This window comes from Glycine max, chromosome 4 (assembly GCF_000004515.6).
Source record: "Glycine max cultivar Williams 82 chromosome 4, Glycine_max_v4.0, whole genome shotgun sequence".
Classification (NCBI taxonomy): Eukaryota; Viridiplantae; Streptophyta; class Magnoliopsida; order Fabales; family Fabaceae; genus Glycine; species Glycine max.
Window position 1 is genome coordinate 43,855,210 of NC_016091.4, and position 12,484 is coordinate 43,867,693.

The 12,484-nt window shown below is 34.6% G+C and overlaps 1 protein-coding gene across 2 annotated transcripts; it reads left to right on the forward strand.

The window, feature by feature from the left end:
• Positions 1-9,651: 9,651 nt before the first annotated feature.
• Positions 9,652-12,484, forward strand: LOC100791977 (probable inactive poly [ADP-ribose] polymerase SRO5). Of its 2 annotated transcripts, none has more exons than XM_003523031.5 (5): positions 9,652-10,297; positions 10,573-10,811; positions 11,054-11,190; positions 11,276-11,374; positions 12,145-12,484. In XM_003523031.5, the coding sequence occupies exons 1-5, from the start codon at positions 9,840-9,842 to the stop codon at positions 12,202-12,204; spliced, it is 993 nt and encodes a 330-aa protein (XP_003523079.1). In that variant the 5' UTR covers positions 9,652-9,839; the 3' UTR covers positions 12,205-12,484. The 2 variants fall into 2 exon arrangements, with proteins under 2 accessions (XP_003523079.1, XP_006578626.1); XM_006578563.4 differs by having other exon boundaries at positions 9,658-10,297; positions 12,148-12,484.

Genomic DNA, 12,484 nt, shown 5'->3' on the forward strand with positions numbered 1-12,484 from the left:
GTCTTTGCTACAAAAAATATATATATAAAAATAATTAGCAACAACTTAGTTATAAATTATCAACTATTTTTTTTATTACAAATATCCTTGCGATAAATTACTTATGAATTACTTGTAATTAATAATATTACTCATATTTTGATGGTAAATACTAAAAGAGAATTAAAATATAAATTATAATGACTAAAAAGATCATTTTTAAACTAAAAAGGATTAAAAGAAAATTAAAATGTAAATTATATGGACTAAAAAAATCACTTTCAAATTATAAGGACTAAAAGGTACAAATTGTAAAACTATAAGAACCAAATAAATAATTAAATCTATTATAAAAAATATAACTATATTTATAAAAAAAACATTAAAAATAAATTTTCTTAATTTATTTAATTTTTTTTAGGTTATATGGATTCACAATCAAATAATGTCTCCAACTTTTCAAAGCAAATGCAATTGCAGTTAGCTCCAAATCATGTGGCCTTAATTGTTTGGAAGCATAAGCTACCGCTTTTCTATCTTGCATAAGAACACAACCCTTGCTATGAGACATCACAATATACCTAGAAATGTTTAGTTGGATCGGATAGTGCCAATATCAGTAACATTGATATTCGTTGCTTTAATTCCTAAAAACTTCGTCCATAATCATTTTTGTCCACACAATCCTTTTCGAGCAAGTTGGGTTAACAGTAAAGCATATTTTAAAAATTCTTCAATAATTTTTTTTAATATCTAGCTAAACTAAGAAGATTGCATACCTCAATTATAGTTTGTTGGATCCGAAAAATTCTTTCTTTTGAAATTATATGTCCCAAAAATTTCACTTCTAGCCATAACTCACATTTTGACAGTTTTGCATATGACTATTTTTCCTTAAGATTTCAATAGTTTTAAGATGTTGACATCAATTGTTATCAATTATATGGTTTAAATCAACGGAAGGAGTACTAAATGAAATATCGTTTGAACAACTAAAAAATTTATTTTATTTGACACTTATTTCGACATTTGAGGGTTGTTTTTCCTTTAAAAACTCAATTGAACTACTAGCTTTTGAAGAACTGATACTATTTCTCCTATACAAATCCATAGTTATAAAAGAATACTTAAAAAAAAAAGAATAAGCTCGCATCAGAAAGAAAGAATGAAAGCAAAAAGAATGGAAAAAATAAAGTTTATAGATTCCAATTTCCAAATAAAATTAATGATAATGGTACAAAGATTACAAAGAACTATATAACAATATTTGAGATGAACATACCCTTTTAAAACAATGGAGGATGATATAGAAGACATAAAATAAATAAATAAATAAATAAATAAAGGCTTAAATAACTTTTGGTACTTGAAAAATATGTTTTTTAATCAAAATATTTTATTTTTATTTTTATTTTAGTTTGTGATAAATGTTTATTTTTAAAATAATTACATGTCATTAGAAAATTTTTGTTGATTGATAATGTGACTATATCATTAAGTTCAAATCATTTAAAATTTTACTCATTCAGTATTCAACTCATATTTATGATAGGTATCTTTTTTAAAAAATAAAAATTTGTGGGATACTAAAATAAAATAAAATAAATAAAAATTAGGTACCAAAAATAAAACACCCTTATTTGACTGAAGCCAAAAATTTATTTAAGTCTAAAATAATAATAAAAAGTTAATTATCATTTCCATTACACCAGACAAATTCTTTGCTCCCTTCTTCCTTTTTTATAGTGTGATACTCCTCGAACCCCAGAACTTCTCCCATGACCTTGTTGTTGCTACTTGCTTGCACTTTATTCGCCAACTGTACTTAATTAGGTGGAACGACCATTAGCTGTAACGGAATCCTGTGGTTTAGCAATTGAAAGAATATTATTCTGGCGAGCAAGTCAGAAACAACATTGCGGAGAGTAGTGTAGTCGCAGTGGAAGCAGAGGAAGATGAATCAACCTCATAGAATGTAGAACTGTGCATAAATTGGAATGAACAAATACAGCATAGGACAATGTACTTTGAATAAAAACTTTCTTCCCAAAATTGTGTAGATTCACAAGCCATATGAGTAAAAAGTTAGAATTAGATGTCAATGACGACGAGGTTAAAAAGAAGAACAAGAAAAATTTGTGTAATGCAATGATGACAATAATTAAGTTAACTATTATCATCATTAACTTTTATTTTTGGTAAAATTGAATTTCTTGTAATATACCGTTTAATATGAAAATGAGAGGGTTTTTTGTTACCATATGAAAATGAGAGTTTACTTAAGAGAATTATTTTTTCTTGAGTCAAACATATTTTTTGTTTCCTTAAATTGTCACCGTTAGATAATTTAATTCTTGATACTAAACAAAGCAAAAGTAGTCTCCGGTTAAAATAAATATCAATCAATTCAATTTTTAATATGAACGCTTGTCAATTTTTCTAATGAAATGTCTTGCGTACAGAGACGGATCTGCATAGGAGCGGGGTAGCCGTGGCCCCCCAAATTTTTTAAATAAACATGGTATTATGAAATTTTTAGATAACAATGCCCCGAAAATAAAACATTTATGTTAACGTGTTAATATGCATTGAGCTCCAAAAGCCCAAGCTTCTTTTTTGTTTACTTAGTTATTTGATTCTTATAATTACAAAAACATTATCTTTTAATTTATAAACATAAAAACGTCTATTTTTTTACTCATACTATTTTTAATTATTTTAATTCCTACAAGTATCATTTTAATTCCTTTTAGTCCCATGGTAAAGAGATTAAAAATGATATGTGTAGGGTTTAAAATGAAATATTTTTAAGTATAGAAAGTAAAAATAAATTTTTATACATATAAAAATAAAATGAATAATTAAATTTTTTTCTAAGAGTTTAATAGCAATGTATTGACAGTGTAAAAATAATTTTATATTATTATCCAATCACAAATAATTATTAACAATCCGTTTGGATCAAACAAAAAGGGAGTGGAATGAGTCATCAATGGAGTTGCGGCAAAGCTTATTAACCCATGCAGATAGGTCTAGAATATATGACTTTTGCATTATTAGCACGACATTCTATCTAATTGAACTAATAAGTTAATTATATTAAAAAATAATTAATGTCACTATATGTAACATTAAAAATTTTAATCATTATATGTAACATTAAAAATTTTAATCATTATATGTAACATTAAAAATTTTAATGTATCGGAAAAGAAAGCATAACCTAGGTTCCTTCCGTCCTTGGGTGTTGCCCAGTGGCTTGGCCACCAACGGAGTATGTTTTTGCTCTCTACAAACGTTGGGGTTCCTTCTTCGATCCTAGGGAGTTTTAACTGCCTCGGTCTCTAAAGTTTTTCCTTGTTTTTCCCAATCTCATGCCCTATCACTTTTTCTCATCTTGGGCTATGAAATAGTTGCCAGTTTGAACTGCTCTTGATGGGGAAGAACAAGGGTCGTCAATCGCACTCAGCTGCAAAGCAAATTATGGTGAAGGGTACTACCTCAGATTCAGGTAAATCCCAAACATCTGTTACTTTTGGCCTGGCTGGTTTCTTGGATGTTGTCCATGCAAATCAGAATGCTTATACTACTTCACAGGATAATCTTGTAGGCAAGGTGCTCGTAAAAAGGCAGGGACAAGTTCTGCAAAAACTGATGATGTCGCACACCAAGTGTTTGATAATTTGTCAGAATGCAGTGCTGAATCTGAATCTTCCCCAGAGGTTTCTTGCACCTTAGGGGACAATGATTCAACCACTAATGATGATTCATCTCACTCTTGTGGCTCTAAGTCATCACCCCAGCTAGACGACAATAAGGCGCCAACTCCTTGGGTTAATCTATTCAAAGATAACAAAAGTCCTTCCAAAGGTTTTGGAATGAAGTTCTCCCCTCCACCCTCTGATGATGAAGTGCTATTGGAAGAAACTGATTTACAACCCCTGGAAGAGGCTTGGGGACATAGCCTTATTCGCTATGTGGAAGGTCGATTCCCAGGAAAGAAAGCGCTGCTGGATTGTTGCAAAAAATGAGGAGTCAAGTTTTCATACTCAGCTCATGAAAGTGGTTGGCTGGTGTTTAAATTTGAGTCTGAGGACGATCTGAACCAAGTCCTCTCTGCAGGCCTTTACTTCATATTTCAAAGACCCCTACTGCTAAAGGTTATGCTAGCATTCTTTGACTTTGGTAATGAGGAGCACAGCAAGATCCCTGTCTGGGTTAAACTCAGAAATCTACCTCTGGAGCTTTGGAATCCTCAAGCCTTAGGGAAAATCCTGTCCAAGATTGGTTCGCCCATTCGATCTGACCATCTTACTGCTTCTAATGGGTCTATTTCTTTTGCTAGAGCTTTAGTTGAGGTTGATGCTTCTTTGGAGCTCATCGATGAAGTGCGATTTAGACTTCTTACAGGGAAGACTTTTGTGCAAAAGATTGAGTATGAAAATAGACCTTCTTTTTGCACTCACTGCAAGATGATTGGGCACCGCCTCACTAATTGTAAAACTTTCACTGCGAATAAGCATGTTCTCATCACAGCCTGCCCCACCTTGGATCAGTCCCAAGTGGGTGATTCAGCAATGCCCCCACATACCAATACAGCTGACCCCTCTGATAATCCAAAGAATGTCCAGACTAATCCGTCTGTCCCTCTTCACAGAAAACATGTTCTGGTTGCAAATCATGTTCTTGTCCTTCAGAATTCTTCTGACCTCAAAGAAACAGGGAACACTGAGTTGGATGATCCTATAGAAGAGGGGTTTGTTCAGGTGAAAACAAAACACCAGAAAAAAGGTAAAAAAAGTGCAACTCTTAAAGACAACCCGTATTGAGGATATGCAAGCTGATGTCCAAAGAGGAAGAAATCATAAAGCTGTAACTAGGGTCGAGGAGGCTTCCTCCCGTCCAAATCCATGATCATTTCCTCTTGGAACATCAGAGGCTTTAATTTGCCTATGAAGCATCATGCGATGCAGAGCTTCCTTCGCTGCAAGGAAATTAACGTCATGGTTGTGTTGGAAACTAAGTTGAATAAGGCTTCAGTTGAGGAAATCATGAGAAAAAAGTTTGGTGACTGGCACTTCACCCATAACTTCGCTTCTCATAATGCTGGCAGAATTCTTATCCTCTGGAAGCAGGATAAGATTCATCTTTCTGTTTTAGAGTCAAATGCCCAATTGATTCACTGTGCTATTGATTGTAAAACCACTGTCAAACGCTTTCAGGTTTCATTCATCTATTGTCTTCACTCCATTATGGCAAGAAGATCTCTTTGGATAAATCTGAATAGTATCAATGCTAATATGAATTGCCCCTGGCTCCTCATTGGTGACTTCAACTCCATTTTGTCTCCCACCGACCGTTTCAATGGAGTTGAGCCCAATGCTTATGAGTTGCAAGATTTTGTTGATTGCTATTCTGACCTGGGGTTGGGGAGCATCAACACTCATGGCCCCTTGTACACGTGGACTAATGGCAGGGTGTGGAGCAAACTGGACAGAGCTTTATGTAACCAGGTCTGGTTCAATTCCTTTGGAAATTCTGCTTGTGAAGTTATGGAGTTTATTTCTATTTCAGACCATACTCCTCTAGTTGTCACCACTGAGTTGGTAGTGCCTAGAGGTAATTCTCCATTTAAATTCAACAATGTTATTATGGATCATCCAAATTTCTTAAGAATTGTTGCAGATGGATGGAAGCAAAATATTCATGGATGTAGCATGTTCAAGGTCTGTAAGAAATTGAAAACTCTTAAAGCTCCCTTGAAGAATCTTTTTAAGCAGGAGTTCAGCAACACTCTAACCGAGTGGAGCTAGCTGAGGCTGAATATAACAATGTGCTTAATTCTCTAAAGCAAAATCCTCAGGATCCTTTCCTTCTTGCTCTGGCAAACCGCACTAGAGGGCAGACCATTATGCTTAGAAAAGTGGAGTCTATGAAATTTGCTCAGCTCATCAAAAACAAATATCTCCTACAGGCTGATAAATGTTCCAAATTCTTTCATGCTTTAATCAAACGCAACAGACACAGCCAGTTTATTGCTGCCATAAGGCTAGAGGATGGGCATAACACTTCCTCCCAAGATGAAATTGCCCTTGCTTTTGTGAATCACTTTAGGAATTTGTTTAGTGCTCATGAGCTGACCCAAACTCCTTCCATTTCGATCTGCAACAGGGGTCCTAAGGTTCCCACTGATTGCTTTGCGGCCTTACTTTGTCCTACTTCTAAGCAAGAGGTTTGGAACATTATTTCTATGATGGATAACAATAAAGCTCCTGGGCCAGATGGTTTCAATGTTTTATTCTTCAAGAAGGCTTGGAATATCATTGGTGATGATATCTTTGTAGCGGTTAATGAATTCTTTACAACTGGAAAAACTCTAAAGCAACTAAACCATGCTATTATTGCGCTTATTCCTAAGCATGATCAGGCCTCCCAGGTTAACCATTTTAGACCCATATCTTGCTGTAATTTGTTATACAAGATTGTGTCTAAAATTCTGGCCAACCGCATAGCCCCAGTGCTTGAGACTATTATTGGGGAAACTCAAACTGCTTTCATTAAGAACAGAAAGATGATGGACAACATCTTCCTAGTTCAAGAGATTTTGCGCAAATATGCCCGAAAAAGATCCTCTCTGAGATGCCTCCTGAAAATTGACTTGCATAAAGCTTATGATTCCATTTCTTGAGAATTCTTGGATTGGATGCTTAAGTCCATTGGTTTCCCAGCCCAATTCTGTACTTGGATCATGGAATGTGTTTCTTCCACTTCCTTTAGTGTGGCAGTCAATGGATCCATTTATGGTCACTTCAAAGGGAGGCGGAGTCTTAGACAAGGGGATCTTCTCTCCCCTTATCTGTTTGTGCTCTGTTTGGAGTACTTTTCCAGAGATATGAGCAGCCTCAAGGATAATGCCAATTTTAAATTTCATCCCAACTGTGCAGGTATTCAGCTATCTCATTTTGCTTTTGCAGATGATATTATGCTTCTATCTAGAGGAGATATCCCTTCTGTGTCAACTATGTTTGTCAAGCTTCAGCACTTCTGAATGGTTTCAGAGCTTTCCATCAGCTCTGATAAATCTGCCATATACTCAGCCGGTATTAGGCCTCATGAGCTTTCTCATATTCAGCAGCTTACTGGATTTAGCTTGGGTGACTTCCCTTTTAGATACTTGGGTGTTCCCCTTTTATCATCTAGATTAAATGTATGTCATTATGCTCCCTTGCTTTCCAAGATTACTAACCTGATTCAGGGATGGAGCAAGAAGTCTTTATCTTATGCAGGTAAGTTAGAGTTGATCAGAGTAGTTATTCATGGAATTGTGAATTTATGGATGAGGATTTTTCCTTTGCCGCAATCTGTTCTGGACTGGATCAACGCTTGGTGCCGTAATTTTCTGTGGGGCAAAGCGGATATTGGCAAAAACAAGCCCTTGGTTGCTTGGTCAGTAGTTTGTTCTCCGAAAAAAGAAGGGGGTTTAGGCCTTTTTAATCTCAAGGACTGGAACCTTGCGCTTCTTTCCCGTATCCTGTGGGACTTTCATTATAAGAAATATTCTCTATGGGTTTGGTGGGTTCACCATTACTATTTCAGAGAGAGTGATGTGTGGAATTACAATACTTATTCATCAGATTCAGTTTTGATAAAGAAAATCATTCAAATAAGGGACTTTATTATCTCCAAAGAGTTAAGTATGGAAGAGGCCAAAAAGAGGATTCAATCTTGGAGCACCAATGAACAATTGCTTGTTGGCAAAGTCTATGAATACATTAGAGGTGTCAAGCCTACTGTTAGTTGGTGTTCTGTTATATGGAACCCAGCAATCCCCCCTAAGATGTCTTTCATTCTGTGGCTTGCTAAAAGGAATCGACTGCTTACTCTTGACAAAGTTGTTTTTTTGAACAAGGGTTCCCTCTGCCCTTTATGTTCAAATGAGGCTGAGTCAAATGCTCATTTGTTCTTTTCTTACAGAAAATCTCTCCAAGTTTGGGCTCACATTCGTGATTTGGTTCCTTTCCGCAGGCGTTTCACTTCTTTGCAGCTTACATTTTTCCAAAAAAAAAATTTAATGTATATTTTGTAACAATTAATTTTTTACCCCCTAAAGAATTAACACTAGTAATCAAGCGTAATACCCAAATGGTGCTGAATGGCATGCACCTTAGTTGCGTAATGCTAATTCAAATCAGTAATACTAAAACGATGCATCTGATAATAAAATGGCATATCTTCAATAGATGATTAGTGCCTATCTTTAAATAACTTTTGATACTTACAAAATACAACTGTTTTGGTTTTGGTATTTAAGTTTTTTTTATCTAATAAATTTTTATTTTTGAAATAGTTTCATGTCATTAGGAAAGTTTTCTTAATTGATGAAGTGACTGATGGATCATGTCATCAAATTGACTCAACAAGTACTAAAAAAATAAAGATTAGGTACCCAGACTAAAACACCCATCATAATATTAATATTAAAAAATTGACCATAATATTAACATTAATTTTTTTATCATAATATTAATATTATAAAAGATCGATCAATGATTGTTAAAATTAAAAATTAAATCTTTATAATATGAAAATTAAACCAATAGATAGTATGAAATAGTGAATTTTCCCTTAATTATTTTAATAAGAACACATCAATATTATCTATATATAAAATATAAAAAAGCACATCAATATTTTACTTAATTTTTCTCAATTAAGACATTCTTGATAACTATTCTCTTTCAACGTAGTCATAGAAGTCTTCTCAATGCCGCAGTTTTCCTCAATTAGTAAATTCTTAAAATAGGAGATCCTAATCATACAAAACTTGCCAATGCAAACGGGTGGTTTTTCCCTTTCTTGGGATCCAAACTAAAACCGCATAAAAATCAATGAACTATATTAATCCTATCTTTAATGCATGTACTAATCAAATAAAACCTCTCAATGCCAGTGAGCTGATTTTTCGCTTTCTTGGTACCCAACCTAATAATACTACTATGCAAATCCATCATCACATTTAGGATAAAAAAATATCCACCATCTCATTTATTATCTCCTGTCTCTTTTTTATTTTTTTGTACAGAATCTCCTGTCTATTTTATTACCTCCTATCTCTTTATTTTTATGCAAAGTACAAAAGTCAGTATAAATACAATGTCCCTCAAACCCCAATGTCGGTTAAAATTACAGCCCCACCCGCTGGCATCTCTCAAAGGACCAATCCACTTGTAACAACTCATAACTAAAACAAAAATATTTCATGAACATCCATATATTGTAAGACATTAGAGAAAAAATATATGAACATTATAAAATTTATGATACGATAGAAATAAAAAAAAATAAAGATATTTTATGTGGTATTTAAAATAAATGAATATTTATATATTATTATTTTTAAAAGTCCATGCCGGAAGGTATTGATCAAGGAATTTAAAAATAAATATTTTTACTAGAATAAAAAATTATACTTTAAATTATTTTTGTTTATATTTACATATAATTTATACAATAAATATTTTCTTTTTAATTTATTAACAAGAACCTTAAAAGAAAGAATAGCATAATTATCCTATGCTATGAACATATATGGACACGTGTGCATGCCATAAATGCAATAAGTGTTGAAATTGAGGGTACATAGAAACCCCCCTCTGCCCAAACTAAAGGTTCCGCTATTTCAATTCCCAAATCTACAGGCTTTGTCTACAAAACAAGCAGCGCCAACCTTTCACTCTGTGCACCGCCCATCGCAAACTTACAATACCACACCACATACATATAAATAATATCTCTCGCTATGGTTAGCTTCGTTCCCTTCCCATTATTTCAATCAAACACTTATCATATTACTAACAAAAATGGAACTAACATTCCCTCATCAAGACGAAGATGATTCCGTTGTTTCTGATTGCGAGAGCGGTGTTTCGGGCAGTGGAGTCGTGGTGGCACCACCACCACCACCACCACAACAACAACAACGTGGTTTTTTCGTTAGGCTTGGAGAAGGTGACGTGGTTCACGATCTTATCAAGACAAGGTTTATTCGTGGCCTCGGCATGCTCGGGCCTAAAACCGAGGTTGTCTCCGTTCGCCGAAACGCGTGCTCCGACGTCGTTTCACAGGCGCGCCTTCACTCGTTTCATGCTCACGCCAGGGCGGTGGCGAGGCTCCGCGGCGGCGGGAATCATGCCAACGTGAAGTACGCCTGGTATCGTACGAACGGCGAGGACGACGTGAACGACATCGTTTCGCAAGGCTTCGGCTTCGCGCACGGCCCGAAACTCGTTCTCTCCCCTGACGACGCTCCTCTCCAAAGGTTCGGTTCCCGCTCGACATCAATTCGTATTAATTCGAAAGAGAAATGCTAATTACTCTCTCTCTCAATGCTAATTACTCTCTCTCTCATAGTATCTTTTTTTTTAATAATTTTTTAAAATTTATTTATTAAAAATTATCAATTTTTGATAGGTTATATTTCTCTCGAATTATGATTGTTGATTTTCAATCAATTTTGTTCCGATTTGAATTATTTTTTTTTTTATAATTCTGAATTTAAAATTGAAATTTTTGTGGCTTTTTTGTTTTTGGCAGTGCGAGAGGGTGTGGGGTTGGGAAGGACGGTGTGAGGCACGCGTTACTGTGCCGCGTGATTCTAGGGAGATCAGAGATTGTTCGTGATAACACAGAACACTGCTATCCGAGTTGTGAAGAGTATGATTCTGGAGTGGATAGTTTTTCGGGGCCTACAAAGTACATCATTTGGAGCAATCGCATGAACACTCATGTTTTGCCTGCGTATGTTGTAAGCTTCAGAGTTTCTTCCTTCAAAGGTTAGTTTCGACTTTTAATTTAAAAGATGAAAAATACTAGCGACACATTCTATTCTTAACACACTCTAGTTAGCTAAAATCTATTAGAAATCACTAATTTTGGTGGATCGAATTTACCAAAATAGATAATTTTTAATACATTTTAATCAATTACAAAGAAAATTATAAGATCTATTTTTCTCTTCTTTTTCTTTTACTATGGTGTTTGGTAATTTTGTAAATTATGATGTTTTGTTTTGTAGGGATGGAGAAGAGTGAAGAAGAACCTTTGAGACCTACTTCGCCTTGGATGCCATTCCCAACTCTGATTTCTGCGCTTTCCAAGGTTTTGCCTCCATGTGATATTGCCCTCATCTCCAAGTTCTACAAAGATAAAAAAGTAAGTGCCTTTTTTTTTATTACTTGCATTTGGGTTTGACTGTGTGGCTTGTAATTCTCATTGTTGATTGCTTTCTCTTATATAGGACAAGAAGATTTTACGACATGAATTGATACAAAGAGTGAGAGAAATAGCTGGAGATAAGTTGCTAGTTGCGGCCATCAAATCTTATAGAGACAACAAGGTACGTCGATTCTCTTTTTGATATCTTTTGGGGTTGTAAACATAGTGACATAGCACATCAATTTGGTTCATATTCATCCAATATAGTTTTCTTTCCTTGAAATTGATGTGCAATGCAATGCATTGACTCTGTGCATTTCAATTCTCGTCAAACTGTTATGAGCTAACTAAACATTTGTTGGTTAAGAAACCATTATTAATTAAGAGCAACTAGAATTTTTTCCCCTTCGTTCCCATGGTCATTTTTTTTATAATGCATATTCATTTTTACTAGTTGTTTCTGAATTAAATGGGGTAAAAAGAATTTCAATTTCACCTATCATTGGGAATATTAAAAAATAGGAATAGAAGAGCGAGTGGAAATATGAAGTTGTATCGAGATCTAAGATGGATGTATATTGTATAGTATACCGTTAATTGTTCTTTGGTGCTTCTGGATTATATATTCTGGAAATTCCGGAAGTGGAATTAGTTTCTGTGTGCACATAGATCTCATAACTATAAGTAGTATATTAGTTTAAGTGGTTGGAACATTATTGTCAAAGAAAAAGCAGGTAGGTACCAAGAATATAGTATTATTTTACCTACTCCTCCAACCCTATGGGAGGCGATAGAAGTGGAAACTGAATTTAAGAATTAAAAAACTTTAGAGTCACATCGTCATTGCTATCTCAATTGTTTTATTCATGTGTTTCCTTTCCACCTATGGGAATTTGGCTTTGTATTCTTTGTTCATTGTTGCCTAACTTGGTAAATTTGTTTGTCTTTCAGAAGAAACCAAGCTTTCTACAATCAAGGTCAAAGAATGGCTTAGCAACGAGGATAAAATAACTTTCTTCACACGAGTTCTTTTTCTTGGGTTGACATAATACTAAATACCCAAACTTACAAGGAGGACACACAAAACTGCTTTAAAAGCAGTGTGGCATATTTGACTAGGCCTTTTTTTAAAAAAAATTCTATTTTTTGAGGTCGATGTAGCATAGGAGAAGGAATCTTTTTTTTTTTTCTTGTTTTCTTTTTCTCGTTGCCACTTGCCAGTGGGAATGATGTCCTCCGTGAATAAGGATATATACATGTAGGCTCTCATGGACACATTGACCCACCCCAA